Source organism: Ascaphus truei, chromosome 5 (assembly GCF_040206685.1).
Source record: "Ascaphus truei isolate aAscTru1 chromosome 5, aAscTru1.hap1, whole genome shotgun sequence".
Lineage (NCBI taxonomy): Eukaryota > Metazoa > Chordata > Amphibia > Anura > Ascaphidae > Ascaphus > Ascaphus truei.
Window position 1 is genome coordinate 299226793 of NC_134487.1, and position 16123 is coordinate 299242915.

At 41.3% G+C, this 16123-nt stretch overlaps 1 protein-coding gene and 1 long non-coding RNA gene across 5 annotated transcripts in view; one reads left to right on the forward strand and one right to left on the reverse strand.

The window, feature by feature from the left end:
• KRAS (KRAS proto-oncogene, GTPase) overlaps positions 1 to 16123 on the forward strand; it is a 35512-nt gene that overhangs the window by 16105 nt on the left and 3284 nt on the right. The window contains exons 2-6 of one of the 4 annotated variants that reach the window (XM_075602871.1): positions 3984 to 4105; positions 5680 to 5858; positions 7564 to 7723; positions 14713 to 14828; position 15856. In XM_075602871.1, coding sequence (XP_075458986.1) covers positions 3995 to 4105; positions 5680 to 5858; positions 7564 to 7723; positions 14713 to 14828; position 15856 — 567 coding nt within the window. In that variant the 5' untranslated portion in view covers positions 3984 to 3994. Of the gene's footprint in view, positions 1 to 3983; positions 4106 to 5679; positions 5859 to 7563; positions 7724 to 14691; positions 14837 to 15855; positions 15857 to 16123 lie in introns of all 4 variants that reach the window. The other 3 variants (XM_075602867.1, XM_075602868.1, XM_075602870.1) reach the window with 3 other exon arrangements.
• LOC142496265 (uncharacterized) lies at positions 7547 to 9496 on the reverse strand. Its single transcript, XR_012801930.1, has 2 exons — positions 9412 to 9496; positions 7547 to 8613 (listed from the first exon to the last, which is right to left on the reverse strand). It is a non-coding gene; the product is annotated as an uncharacterized LOC142496265 (long non-coding RNA).

The following is a 16123-nucleotide window of genomic DNA, read 5'->3' on the forward strand; positions in this document are numbered from 1 at the left end:
CTATAGTATGCAGCACACAAGAATTTTTTTCAGACAGTCTATAAAATCTTGCTCTTCAGACTCCAACAACCAGTTTGCCTAACCCTCCTGGTAAGGCGTTCTAACGAAGCTTATTTTCTGGAGGTTTGAAACGCCAAACACACAATCTGACACGGATGACGTCTGCATGCAGATTCCTTCCTATCTTGCCTGTTTCTTATTTGGGGCTAATGGACAGTAATTGGTTAGCTGTGAAGGGATTTTGATCTGATATCCCTGAAGTACAACGTTCAGATTCCAGATTTAAAGGTGCAAGCCTGCCTGGTAACATTATGTGGGGGTCTTTTATTGAGGACTCCTGGTGCTGACCGCTGGTCCCCTGTTCAGGAGCACAAGTCTGCCGTTTCCAGGCAAACTGGAAGACTATGGCCACACGTTCAGGGCTTTCTCCTGCGGCTAATAGGGAAGCTGCAATGCTATCTGGGAGATGACCTTGTGGCTTTGTTTGACCTTGTGGCCATGTTTGTAGTCTGACGGCTTTTTTTTAACCTCCAACATCCTTTGAATTGATTCCAAAGGTGGGGTTGCTGCTTTAATGTGATTCCTTTACAATATCTGCTTTCTAGGTGCCAGCGGATTGTTTCTTCCAAACTTTGTTCTACATGAATCCAGCTTGTAGCTGAAGGGCAGACTGTTACTTTTCCTTAGTTTTTCAATGTTGAGTTAATAGTTTAATTTTCAAAATTTTAAACTTTTCAGGTCTCTTTCCATCCACATTTGGATTAAATAATGAAATCGCAACTGAAACGTTAAAAGACTAAGCTGTCGCAACTATCCCAGACAAATCGATGCCCCTGGGGCAAAAGGTGTTTCACGGGAGGTCTGAGGCCTGGCAGTGCTGGGGCCCAGTTCATGTCTGTTCAGCAGCATCTTGTGTTATTTGGACACAGGGACATGGTGATCTGCCAATGAACAGCAGTCTGTAGGGTTCCTGACACCAGCATTGCAAGACCCTCTTCAGGAGTGTACATTATATGCAGTTTGTGAAATTGTGCCTATAAGCGCTTAATTTTGTATGTCCCCCTCCCCCCCCCTCTATCTCCAAATATAAAAAGAAAATATGGAATGGTTACTTTTTGTGGGGGGAAAGGGGTGTTAACATTTGTTTCCAAATTTCCCCAAACCGATAGATGTAGCTAAAATTCAATGAGCCTACCCCTACATCATACATGCTAAAAGTTTGTCTATTCAGCAGTGCGCAAACTGGGGGGCGTGCCCCCTTGTGCGCAAGATTATTTAGGGGGTTCAGGCTGCGTGCAGCAAAACCTGGGGCAGGCTGTGCTGGGCACGGGCGTCCAAGCAGGTCAAGCTGTGTGTGGCTGCTTCTGTTCTGTGCCTTGGGGCGGGGCCTTCCCTGCACACAGACATCTCCTGTCTGGTTACCCGCCCCAGTTTACAGCAGCACACGGGGAACGGACTTCTCCTTAACTGCTTTGGTAGCAATGATTGGGCCCTTCAATGACATGATGTATGTGTGTCTTTTTTGTGTTAAACATTTGAGCCTATTTATGCTTCAGTAAGATTGCTTGGAGTGAATCAGATGCGCAGGTGTCTAATTCTGGTTTTTGAAATGGGTTGTCATGTTTCACAACCAATACCCTTTTTTTTAAATGAAGCGAGTTTGGGTTGGCGTTTTAAACGGTGTTGACTAAAGATGAGATGCAAGCTAGGTAGGTGCAGCCTTCCCATACACAATAGGGATGCCACATCCACAAAGCTGTATTTGTTAGCTTTGTATTTGTTTTTCATATTACACTTGTGGACAGTTTGCAAAGTTCCAGTTTGCAAACTGTTTTGCTGCACCCCCCCGCTCCTTACCTCGCACGGCATCATGTCACATAACCCCGCGGCGTCATTTGATGCTGCGTTGCCATGGTTACGTGTCCTGAAGCTGGCTGAATCCCCGTAAGTAGAGGTTGCAGAAGCCTTTGTGGTCCCCTGGCATTTAATTTAAATGCTTTGGGGAAGATCACGGAACCTCTGCAACCGCCTGTGCCCCCCCCCCCAAAAAAAATCTTGTAACCCCCCAGTTTGCAGCGGTGCACAATATACAATTTTTAAAGTGAATTTACCACTTTGTCTCTGATTTAGTTGTAGGCTTTGATACCTTGTAATGGAACAATGAGAACTGATTAGATGTTAAGCATAGCCTATCACAGCCCTAAATGTTCCACTGGTCTTCCAATCAGCGGCCATCATATCGTGTACAATGTCAACCCACAAAGGATAAATCCGCATAATAAATACTTGGGTAGACTGGGTTTCTTATAAAAACTAAACCTGTAGTTGGACAAGTGCTGAAATTCAGACGTTGCACGTGGGAGGCCACTTTTGTATTAAGCTTGTACAAGGAACTTATAAATATTTTTCTCGTGGGAGAAATTTCTGATGGCCATCTTGACCTTTTGTGCAAAGAATTTTAGCAGAAATGAGGGCGGCATTTACTTTACTCTGTTTTAGTGAAACTTCTTGGCTGGCGCCTACAAGGTCCTCATGGGGAAAAAAACGTAATGCGAGTGAAATCGTGGAACTAACGGGCGTGCGGCCGTCACGCTCGTGTACAAACAGCATCCGGGCGCACCTGTGCAGTAGCTGCATGCACAGAGACGCACATGTGAGGAATTCAGTTACTACATATAGAAGTACAAATGGGTAAAATGGGATGTGCTGCCCACGCACGTTCTGAGTCAAACTTCTTTGCGTTTTCGCACTGATTCTGTTTTGATTTTTAATTAACATCACAAATACAATTTCTGTGACAACACGAAGTTTCACTTAAAATGCATGTGCTCTGCACTTTTTTTTTTTGTACATTTTAGTTGTGGAAGCAGCAAACCGTGCTATTTGAGCTGATTAATGGCAGTTATGCAAACCTAAAATACTGAATCGATGGATAGCTTTGAAATTATATCTCATAATGCCATGTACAAAGATTAATTCTTGACCATGAAATAGAACACATTGGTAGTAAACATGTTTCATTGCCGACTGTTAGAACTTCTTACCCCCGACCCCAAATTGTAATCGCTTTGACATCTGCTGCCTCTTTGTGTGACACCTAGTGTAGCAGTGTACACCTGAGCCCCGATTCTGCAGTGTCATTGCGACCTGTATTCTGTGAAGTGCTGTGATTGCAAACGTTTCATGGTTATTTCCACAGGCTTCAGGTTCTCGTCATGGCTCTTTTTTTATCCTACTAATCTTTAACATACACGGTCCTTGTACAGTATATGGTTATAAATGGTAATGCCTGGTCCTGCTTAATCTGTACGTGATATGTTTCTGTTTTTGTGACTCCTATGGGACCATGAAAATCATGCAGGCAGTGCTGCAAAAGATTCAGTTCTTGAACTGGTGGGAAGCCTTTGCTTCCAACATTAATATTTTCTATTTTGTTCCTGACAATGTGGAAAGTCTTTTTTTTTTTTTTTTTTTTTTTTTTTTTTTACTAAATTGCATAATTGATCTTTTTTCAGAGGTCCTCAAGGGCCACCAACCGGTCAGGTTTTCAGTATATCCCTGCTTCAGCACAGATGGCTCAATCTTTGACTGAGCCACCTGTGCTGAAGCAGGGACATCCTGACCTGTTGGTGGCCCTTGAGGACGAGTTGCCCACCCCTGTATTGGTGTGATTCATGTGGGATTGGAATTTCTCACTGTTCTGCGGGATCACATACTGTTGATGATTTTTGGTCTATAATCCCATGAGCAGATTTTAGTGGGAACGGCAGGTTCGTGCTTGCTTTGGACTGGATGGAGACTTTTCTTTCACTATAAATCAGACTCAGATTTCTGTAATCAAACCATACAATTAGGCGTGGCCATGTGAGGCATAAACAAAGTGTCCCTCATTTAAAGTAATTACACCCAGTGTGTGTGTACAGCTTTTATTTTCCCTCTAATATCCGGAACAAAATAAAATTGACATTGTTTACTATTCGCAGATCTACCAAACATGACGGAGTACAAGCTTGTAGTGGTTGGGGCTGGAGGCGTTGGCAAGAGTGCCTTGACAATACAGCTAATTCAGAACCATTTTGTGGATGAATATGATCCCACCATCGAGGTAAGACTTCTGAATTGTCATGTTACTAAAACTCTCCAATGTATCGTGAGCGGATTTGCAGAGTTCTGCTTGGGGTTTGACTTTCTTTTGCTAAGATGTTTCGTTATATGGCGCTGACAGTGTACAAAGCGATGTACATAGCATTTTTAGACACACGTCGCTGCCCCCCTCGAGCTCACATTATATATTTTGTCTGAGGCAGTCGTGCCCAAGCTCACAAGGAGCATATCTTGGGAGTTGAATCGGGCTCTCCTGTTCACTCCATGTCACTGCCATTCCTCACTGGGCCGCTCCTTCATCCCCTTATGGTCTATTAAAATTATAGCTATGCAATTAATGCTAAGACTTATGCCCTATTAAATATGTGAAGCAGTCTTGCACTTGCTTAGGGAACCTTAATTCAACAAATCTTCCCATGCAAGGAGAGGACAGCTTCACGCATACTGATTAGGGGGCTTGGCGCGTCACAATCAAACTAGGTTTGACCTGCAACTGTTTCTGGGCTACCCATAAGCCCTTTCTCTCCGAGGGGAACTATATAAGAAAGCTAGAAGTTTAAGGTAATGTGCCGGTGTGCAGTTATGTCTAATGTACATTATTGCAGCCATATTATTGCAATGTGATTTCTACATGTTGGTGTCATTAAAGGATTGGTAGATTTCTTGACAAAAATAATATAAAGCGCCAAGTTTGACTTGTGGGTATAATGCCATCCACCTGTAAATCTGTACTGGAATTATTTTAACTGTTCACTAGCTTTGATGTGGATTGGTCATAACCAATGTTCCTCTACATAAGAAGATACTAATCGGTTCGGTCATTTATCTATCCAAGTCCCTAGCATACGGCTTTACTCCTAACTCGTGGAGGAAAGAAAGCGGCAGTAAGTCTAAACTTTAAATGATCTGGGGTCATGGAAAGTTGATCAGGACTCACACTTATTTGAAGAGCTTAAGTAAACGTTTTACACTGGCATTTGTTCAACTGGAGACTGTAGTATGTGGTTTAGTTGTAACGTGCAAACATATATTCTGCAGTGACAACCACTACATGAACAGAATTACGCACAAACGGATACAGCAGTAATGAGGGCCCCTGTTTCTGAGAGCTTACAGATGCAGGGAAGCGCAAACTTTTTGTGCTGGGTCGCCCGCGCCCCCCTCCCTACCTTAGAGCTGCATCAAATGATGCTGCATGGTCATGTGACGTTGGGACAAGGGTGTAAAGCAAACTAGGAGGCCGTTGAAGTAGGCCAGGCGGGACAGGATAAGGAAGGGAGTTCAGATGTAGTTGCTGTGGGTTAATGAGAAAGTAAAGCGATTATTTAACACTAGTTGGTGTGGCTGTGCCTTATTTCTTCCATTTAGGACTGCATTTCTCTGGTATAGAAAAGGGATGCTTTACCAACTTCCTCCTTTGTGTACAGATATAAGAATGCAACTCGCCTATTATCTGTTCACCATACAATTCAGTTTAGCCTCAAGAAAGCCTTTCAAATATCAGGAATTGTGGCTTCTGAGAGTGCCAATATTTAATACAATAGTGTGTGTTTGTTTTTTTTCTCCCCCATGTAGGACTCCTACAGAAAACAAGTTGTCATTGATGGGGAAACTTGCCTTTTGGATATTCTTGACACTGCAGGTCAAGAAGAATACAGTGCAATGCGAGATCAGTACATGAGGACAGGGGAGGGTTTCCTATGTGTATTTGCCATCAACAATACAAAATCTTTTGAAGATATTCACCATTATAGGTAAAGTGCATACAAGGCAAATACTACTGAATGTGGCAGGCAGTAGTTTTCCTTGGTGCCTGAGGACTAAGCTAATTATTCCCAGTATAACTACTGTCTGGCCCTTAATTTCTGGCTTCAAATGTGTGCTTACTGTGGTACTGGTGTCATGGTAAATAAACCTGTATAATACAAAAGGGAGAGTGAAAACAAACCCTACATGGAAATGTCCACATGTATCATGCTTTATGATGTGGGACAGTATATATGAATTCTGATCGTTTTGGACCATGTAATACAATCAGCCTAAAACAATCTAACTTATTATATGTACATAAAGCATTGGAACAATTTTGAAATATGAAATATAAAACCATATCAATAAATCCCATAACCATATCAATAAATCGGGAGAAATAGGAATAATTCTGCGTAGACAGGCGTCGCTGTACATCCAAGATAAGTGTATCTCGGGGAAACTGTACTCCGTTATCTATCTTGGATGTATATTATTACTATTGGTGAGTTATATTTTAGAATTGATCCCACATTTGAAATATATCTACGTTGGGTTTTATAGGCAGATTGTACTGCATGGCCCATAACGATCAGTGTTAATATTCGTATAGATGGGTAACAAACTCCAGGCCTCAAGGGCCACGACCAGGTCAGGATATCCCTGCTTTAGAACAGGTGGCTGTCGTAATGACTGCCCCCTGTGCTGAAGCAGGGATATCCTGACCTGGTGGTGGACCTTGATTGGAGTTGACCACCCCTAGTATAGACTGCCCGGTATGAGACATGAGAGCACATTACTATTTGGGGTTTGTCTTCTCTCCCTTCTGGATTATATGCATTGTAACAAACCTGAAATCTTTATTTATCCTTGAGCAGCCGCACCTTCCCTTGCTCTTAAATGTACATCTAGTAGATAGACATTCATTAGACCATTTGCCAGATGTATAGTTAACATGCTTTATACTGGAATAGCAGGGGCACATAGATTTTTTTTCTTCCCCCTGCTGCATTAAAATGTTAGTTCCTAGTAGTCAGGTAAGCGACACACCTGGATAGGGGTATTGTGAAGGCAAATCTTTACAAATGGAGCAGTAGCCTCCATTTCTGGATTTCAATGTCCAGGCACATTTGATTTAGGATACTTGTTTAATGTGCATGAAATGTAAATGTATTAAATTAGAATGGTTACTGTATCTAGACTCCATTACTAATCATGATGGTGCTAATCTGGGCCATGTTAAACAAGGCTGAATATTGTATTCAATACTCTCGCCACCAATGTTTTTTTTGTTACTCATCATTATTGATGTAAACACAATCAGAGGCAAACTTTTTTGCTGCCCCCTCCCCCACCCCTCCCCCCACACCTGCTCTCCTGCGTTCTGTGCCCCTCCTTACCTCGCGCGTGGTGTCATGACGCCACGTTGCCATGGACATGAGTGATGCCAGCAGAGTCTAGGTAAGTGTTTTTTATTTATTTTTTAAGAGTTGCAGAGGCCTCACGTGATTTCCCCCCCCCAGCCCCCCGGCATTTAATTTAAATGCCTTGGGTAACAGCGCAGGGCCTCAGCAACCGCCCGCGCACTGCTGACTTAATGCACCGAATTCGGCATCAAACTGGTCACACTAAAATTGCTTCCATCTTTCACTTTAAGCTCCAGTGTTCGTATACTATTCACTAATCAACTGGCTATTTTCCCCACTGTAGAGAACAAATCAAACGCGTCAAGGATTCTGAAGATGTGCCCATGGTTTTAGTAGGAAACAAATGTGACTTGCCCTCCAGGACGGTAGATACAAAACAAGCTCAGGACCTAGCAAGAAGTTATGGAATTCCTTTTATTGAAACATCAGCAAAGACCAGACAGGTAAGGTAGAGAGGAAGATGAAGGCCTCTCATTATACAAGTCATTTAACTACCACATTTATGTAAGGAGTGGTGCTATCCTTCAAATGTAAGCTCTCCTACTTTCATCCTTGTTTTATGGGATGCACTGCAGAATAAGAGCTTGAACGTTGGCCCCTGTTGTCTGAAATTATCTAAATGATGTTTCATCTCCTTCACTCATTATGAAATACTCTGTAGGTGTTTTTTCACTCCATTATAAATATTGATGTGAAACATGGTCTCTAAATCGAGTTTTTGTTTTTTGCACCCAGCTGAGGGTTTTGACTTGCACCAGTGAATATATACACACCCATTTAAAACCATGTATCATTTTATGGGCCTCAAATAGTTTACCAGATCTGTCAAATACTGGTTGGTGCTCTGCAGACTAAACATTAAGATGGAGGCACTTTGAATTGCAAGTAATCAAATTTGCCCAAGTAAACTTATTTTCTCCAAACACCTTGTGAGTTGGAAGACTTGACGTCTGGAATTCTTGTCATTTTTATTTAATGCATTTAACCCCTTCAGTGTGGTTTATGGCTCAGGGGCCCAGACTTTCTGCTTTTTGGGGTAATGCGATTTGTTGCAAAAGCAATAGCGCCTCCCCTTCACAAATGAAAATGCCCCCGCAGGATAACAGAGGGAATCGTGGTACATGGGGGTGTTTATAGGACATGGTTACATAGAAGTTCTGCATTTCTTCTCAAATCTCAAACTTCTCAGGCAAATAACTAATCCTGCAATATTTGATTTTAATCTTTCGCTCTTCTGTATAAAAACAAATTCCAGAAATCATCATTGTTTTCTTTTGTATCTCCATTCATGCTGATTCTTTAAATCTTCCGTGGAATCATGGTGCTATGCCAGCTGCGAAAAAAATGAACTGAATCTGGTTCTAATAGAAATCTAGTTGGTGGTTCGATGCAATGCATAGAAACAAAACCTTCAATATGAATTTCCACGTAGCTGTGACTTACTCGTTAGAAAACGTTATGTTTAAAGTGTGCAAATGAAAGCTGTTCTGGATGCATCTAGGTTTTGAAGATGGAATAAGAGTTGAACTTGAATAAATGTTTAAACAAAGGATAGTTTGATTGGCATAAAATGTAATTTTGTGCAATCTGATAAACAAACATTCAAACCCCTCAGGATTTGTGTACATGATCGAAACAATGATATACATAGGAAATAGGCAAGGAGTTACCACATTTTATAGCAGTTAAAGGAAGGTTACATCAACCTTTAACAATCGTGGCTTCTGGAAAGAATAAGATTCAATTGAGTAGCTCAAATGGGAAACAATATTAAATGTACATTAAATATGCCTAAGCTTTTTATTACATTGTTAATAATGGCCTTTCACTTTAACTTGAGCATTGTTGGCTATTTAATAGCATAACATATGGAATTGGAGCCTTCATCTTAAGAATGGAGTTGCCTTTAATTCTGTCATTTAGGGTGTGGGTATCTTGATTATGGGCGTTTCCATAGGGCCACTGCAGTTGCATTGTAATTGGGGCTCTACAATTAGTTCTCCAATGGGGCCAGATAAGAAAACATTCGAGCGTAGAAGGGCCACAAGATTATTGTGATGTCACTTTAGATGCATTTAAAGACCTTGTTTTCAACATTTTTACAAACATTTATAACATTAGTGCAACTTACAAGTGCGTTTCAGTGTAGGGGGGAGCTCGGCAGTCTTAACGGCCACACAGACCATTTGTGAGCTGCATGTAGCTGGCTGCTGAAGAGCCCTGCTGTAAATGGAAACAGAAAGTAAAACCGTGCAGGCCCAAGTTAGATGTGAGGAGCCCAGTGTTCAGAGTGATGGCACTAGGCTCGCAGCTGAAGAGGTAATCCTTTCCACAGCATCAGTCTCTTTTAAAATACGGTACAGCTGGCCCATGCCTTAAAGAGCCATAGCTATGCTGGTTGTAAAGGACAGACCTTTCGGGTGCTTGGATAACAGAGGTGAATAAATTCCTTGGAGTGTCTTAATTCCTTTGAATCGGCTATAGATCATTACACCTCAGGGAAATAGACACAGAACATACCACCATAGTGTGTTATCCTTCGGATATATAGATATCTAATAGTCCAGGACAATGACAGATGACTAAATGGTATAAAATGTCATCTCAATGAGATGAATGCAATAACTGAATATAAAAACTGTATCAAATAATCTAACATAGCAGCTGTAAAATTACTTGTCTCCCATCGGGTGGAAACATTTTAATCCTACGTACAAAACGTAACTAGGACATAAGCCTTAGTTGGAAGTTCACTGCGCTTCTGAACCAGGGTGTCAGTGAGGTTCCATCAATCTGGTGGGCGTCCGACTCCGACTCGCTGCCTGCTCGTCCTCTCCCGATGCCGTCACAACAAAACTTCAGGTACGTGTCCGTGCTACAAATCCTACGCGTTTTGAGACCAAGTGACGGGTCTCTTCCTCGGGTATGCACTAGAGGCTATTTAAGCCATCAAATGATTATCAGGTGTATCATTATGAAACCATAAATACTTGAGCAGTCCTTTCCACGTCCTCATAAATATATACCTATAGTATATGTGAAAGACTGCCCCATATACTGATGTTCGTTGTGAGACACTAAATATATATATTAATTCTTCTGGGATTTTCATTAACCTTTAGCGTCTAATATGGGTCTTATGATGTTAAATAAAATGCAAAATGTCTTTCGCACAAACATTCGCAGGATATCAAGGATCAGATGTTATGCAACATCCATAAACACGATTTTCATAAACCATTTAAACAGGAAATGTAAACATAAATAAAATTGTAAGAGCTATATCCTAGGCACAGTATATGCAATAAATGCACCACAGATATAAGACAGGCAAAAATGTCCCCACCAACATTGATAAATTCTCTTAATAACATGTTCTTGTATAGCGCTGCTAGTTTTACGTAGCGCTTTACAGAGACATTTTGCAGGCACCGGTCCCTGCAAAATGCCCATGGAGCTTACAATCTATTTTGGTGCCTGAGGCACAGGGAGATAAAGTGACTTGCCCACGGTCACAAGGAGCCGACACAAGGAATTGAACCAGGTTCCCCTGCTCCCAATTCTGTGCCAGTCGGTGTCCTTACTCGGAGCCACTCCTTCTCACAATATCTGATGTTCTATTTGGCAGTAATGCTATTAATATGAATAACAGTGGAAATCCGTATTAGAAATATTTGTTTTCCAATGACAACTATTCTTAATTGTTTTTAAATGATTAAAATGCAAATTTTTTTACATTTATAATTTTATCATTTTTAGTTGTTTTAGTGTCATGTCATTGAGTGCCCTAAAGTATGCTGGAAGAGAGGTGACGGACTAAATCAAATTTCACAGAGAATCCTATTGGATCTTTGAATTAAAAACATTGACACCCCAAGGACTCAATGTTAAGTTTGATTTGGCAGCATTTGTGAAGAGATGGGTCTATCATACTAATAATAGTTATTCTTTTGTAATTAAGGTTCCTTAAATCACTTAATCATTTAAACATCTAAAAATTGTAAACTTAATTAAATTAAATCATTTTAAAAACAATTTCAAGAATAGTTGTCTTTGGAAAACACAATTTCTAATACTGATTTCCACTGTTATTCCTATTAATAGCATTTAATACCAAATAGAACATCAGATATGGGCTGATAAATCCCAAAGACAGGCAAAACATCTGTGGTGCATATACTGTACTATGCCTAGTATATAGCTCTCAATTTTGTGTTTAAATTTCCTGTTTAAACTTTTTATGAAAATAGTGTTTATGGATGTTGCATAACATCTGATCCTTTATCCTGTTTGTGCGAAAGGCATTTTAATTTAACATCATAAAACCCATATTGGATGCTAAAGGTTAATGAAAATTCCAGTAGAATGAAGAGATGGATATAGATAGATATCTCACAACGAACATCTGATATGGGGCCGTCTATCCCATCTACTATAGGTGTATATTTGAGGAAGTGGAAAGGACTGCTCAAGTATTTATTATGGTTTCATAATTATACACCACCTGATATTAATCATTTGATGGCTTAAATAGCCTATAGTGCATACCCCAAGGAAAAGACCTGCAGGATTTGTGGCACAACGCAGACACCGTACCTGACGTTTTGTTGTGATGTCATCGGGAGAGGACGAGCATTCAGCGAGTCGGAGACGCACGCCCACCAGATTTACGGAACCTCACTGACCCTGCATCAGGAGCGCTAGTGAACTTCCACCAACTAAGGCTTATGTCCTAGTTACGTTTTGCAAGTAGGATTCTAATTTTTCCACCCGACGGAGACAAGTAATTTTACAGCTGTATAGACCACATGTTCTGAGAAGGACTGAAGAACCGGTGCATTTATATGTTGTATGCATAAGTGTATTAGTGCAGCGGTGCGCAAACTGGGGGGCGGAATAATTTGCTGGGGTGGCGCGGGCGATTAGAGGCCCCGCGCTCTTCCTCCAGGCATTTAATTTAATGCCGGGGGAGACGTGAGGCCTCTGTAACCTCACTTACCTACAGGCAGCCAGGTCTTCGGCGGCAAGGACGCCGCAGGGTCATGTGACGTCACACGTCGCCATGGCAATGCGCGTCAAATGATGTGGTGGGGGGAGGGGGCGCGAACGCTGCGGCTCCCAGGAAGGGGGCCGCAGCTGAAAGTTTGTGCAGCGCTCAATTAGTGTATGCTTTGTTAGCTTTGTTTGTCTTATATTCATTTATTGCATTCATCTCATTGAGAGATGTTACATTTTTATACCATTTAGTTATCATTGTCCCTGACTATTGGATATCTATATATCCAAAGGATAATACACTACGGTGGTATGTTCTGTTTCTTGTCTCCCATCACCTTGAGGTGTAATCTACTGTACAGCTGATTTTTAAAGGAATTAAGACACTCCTCCTAAGACATTTATTCAACTCTGTTATCCAAGCGCCCGAAAGGTCTGTCCTTTTAGTTATCCAACTGGTTGCCAGTCTGACTTTTCAAGGCCGCTTATTGGACTTCAACAAACTGGACGTTAAGGTTTTTCACATTGTCCTCATTGTATTTGTGTTTTGTATTGTATAGCTATGCTAGTGACTGACCATTACAAGGACCGTTTGCCACTGGAAGGGGCCTTATTCTAGTGACGTGAACCACTTTGCATTGGTATGCACAGAAGTGGATGCATTAGTGTTGCTTCCAAATTCTAGCTTCTTTGTAAAACAAGAGCATTGACGTGTATATTTGATATTGGCTTTTTCAGTTCTGGGAAAAAAGTTTCAGATCTACTGCACACAGTTGTATGCTCCCTGTGGTAGCCTTGCGTGGGGGGGAGGGAGGTTGGGGGGGTGGTGTGTTGGGGTCCCTCCCTGTGGTAGCCTTGCGTTGGTCATGTATCTGCTTCAGATGCATGTTGCTGTGCTCTCCTGGTGGTGGTCTTTCCCCCCCCCCCCTCCCCCTTCTCTCTGCATTGATAAAACAATCTTAATGCACTTTTTTGAAGTATGCAAAACCATCTAGGTTGCTGTTTTAATCTTAATTCTGGTCCCCATTGTTGGCTTTGTGGAGGTGTTTCAAATTTTTCTTCTTGAATCATCTGAATACATTTGCAAATTAAAATTTTTTTTATTTCTGATCACATCCTTTAATGAGAAATTTGAGATTGACCTACCTAAATGTGGTATACAAATGTGGATCAAAACAGGAGCATCAGGATGAATCTATAAAGACTTGGTTTGATCTTGTTTAAGTCTGTAGCTTCAGTAGTGGCAAAGTATATATTGCTTCATGCACTGTACCAATTAAGCCCCATTTAGATGCCATAATGTATGCCATTGCATCTCCTAAAGTAGTTTTTACTAGGACCACACCGGTAATACAGTACAATCTAATCTATGGGGTTTAGAGAATTCCATTATAAACAGAAGGAAGATTAAGAAACACTTCTAGTTTTGATATTAAAATAGTTGCCTTTTGCTGAAGAGATCTTGAAGCTACCAGCTGTTGTGTTGAGTTTCTTGCAATTTGAGATTTGGTTTTTTTTAGACTAACTGCCAAGTTAAAACTGCCCCATAATGACTAAATCTAACTGTATATTGTACAATACAGTTGGCGTCTGTCCTAAATAGGCCCACACAAATGGAGGCGCAACTATATATAATTGTACCTTCACATTACAGCCATTATCGCATAATATTAGATATAGTTTATAAAGATTCCTTGGGCCCTATGTTTGGACATAGATGTGGTTCTGATACACTTGGTGCCGGTACCACATTAAATCACCAGTCTATTTCAGAACCCAGAAATCGCCCAGACCCAGCACCAGGGGGGCTGGAACCCTGTGCCGGGTAATTTCCATTCTGCTCTGCTCCCTCGGTCCTCTTGGAGACTGGCAGGGGCAGAGCAGCAGAAGACTTGCCGGTGGCGGAGGGTGAGAGCACGGCGACATCCTGGTGGTGGCGGTGGGAGCAGCAGAAGACATCCTGGTGGCAGCAGAGGATGACATTTTTCAGCCGGTGGAGCAGCAGAAGACATCTTTCCCAGCCGGTGGGAGCAGAAGAACATCTGACCGCAGCAGGAGCATTACTATTGTACAGCCAGCTCCCCCAGCTGTTCAATAGTAATCCTCCTGCCCCGGTCACATGTTCCTCTGCTCTCACTGGCTGGGAAGGATGTCTTCCGCTGCTCCCACTAGCTGAAAAATGACATCCTCTACTGCTCCCATCGCCACCAGGATGTCGCCGTGGTCCTCCTCACCCTCCCACCACCGGCTGCAGGTTAGTCAAAACTACCCTCAGCAGGATTTATTTATTCTCCCCCCTCCCTTTTTGGGTACCCGACACTTGTTGAGACCCAGTACAACACTAACTTAGACCATAGTATAATACATTTGGTGTGCCCCAGAGCTTCACTGATGCGCTAAACACGCCTTTTTAAAGGAGTTATGTTTTACAATGCAGAGAGTGGAGGATGCTTTTTATACATTGGTGAGAGAAATTCGGCAATACAGATTGAAAAAGATCAGCAAAGAAGAAAAGACACCTGGCTGTGTGAAAATTAAAAAATGCCTTGTAATGTGACAGGGTAAGTTTCCGTTTGAGAGTTGAGATGAGCTGGCATATAGACAAGATAAAACAAATACATACACTTTGATCCTTTTGGTTAAAGCGTGGTAATGAGCTGATAACTTATTGGTGGATATATAAATTCTTAACTTGGTAATGTTTATTTTAATACTTGCATATTTAGGCAGTTCCAGTAAAGGCTAGAATAGATGGTGAATGGTCTTTTATTTGGATACTTAAATTAATCACGGGTGCAGTGTTATGCTTCTGGTTACATTGCATAACTTCCCTAGTAATCAAGATGTTTGATTGTAATAGAACTAGTTGGAAACACTACTTTCATTGCAACTTAAGACATCCAAGCTTTGTGTGTGTTAACTGATGCATAGAACGCCCCTAATAAAAGGTGAGATTGCAGTTTAAACAATGGGTCTTATGGCCTGAAATGGAGCAGCATTTTAGTATCTTATTGTTGCATTGGTTATTGAAGTCTATCATTCTCTACACTTACTGGGCCATTTTTACAAAGCTCTGCTACTCCACAAGACACCTTATTGCCTATTTACTTGAGGTGCCAGATGGTGATATGGAATAGTACTGCTTGGTAAATGTCTGGTTGTTTATCACCAGATTATAAAGCACATCAGATCTGTCCTTGACAGAACAGTTTGTACATGTTGCAGGTGGCCTGGAATCTTGCTTTCTACCAAATTTATACCATACTTTTTGATTTAAAAAAAAAAAAAAAACTTTGATCACTTTCAGGATCCTCTGGAATTCCTATCAGTGTTAACTTGGTATTTTTGTTACATCACCCTTACAAACTATGCAATATACTGTGAGCTCTTTAACCTGAGCACTGCTACACCCAGAATCTTATACTTATTGTGCTGTACCTCATTCTTAACTGTATACCTGTATACTTTTATAACCATCAGTGTATAGTAAAAAGAAAGCTACTAGTGCACTACTCGGGATTTTGTGCCAAGTCAAATGTTTCCTCATAGCACATGGATCATTATTTTACAATTGTGCCAGGGTAACTGTTGGAATTTACAGAAGGATTTCTTCTATTTCCCTCACGCTTTATGTATTGCACAAGCATATGAACATGGCATGTTTCACTAGAAAAGCTGCACGGTGCATTTCTCCTAAATAGGACCATGAGTTGAATGTGAAAAGCTTGTTTCCATTTGGTTACTGTGACATCTCCCAATGAATGCACTGAAGAAATGGTTTCTGTTCTATGCTGGAGCCAGGGAGCGCATACTTCTGTTTCCCATTCCTCAAGGTTATTGATGACACT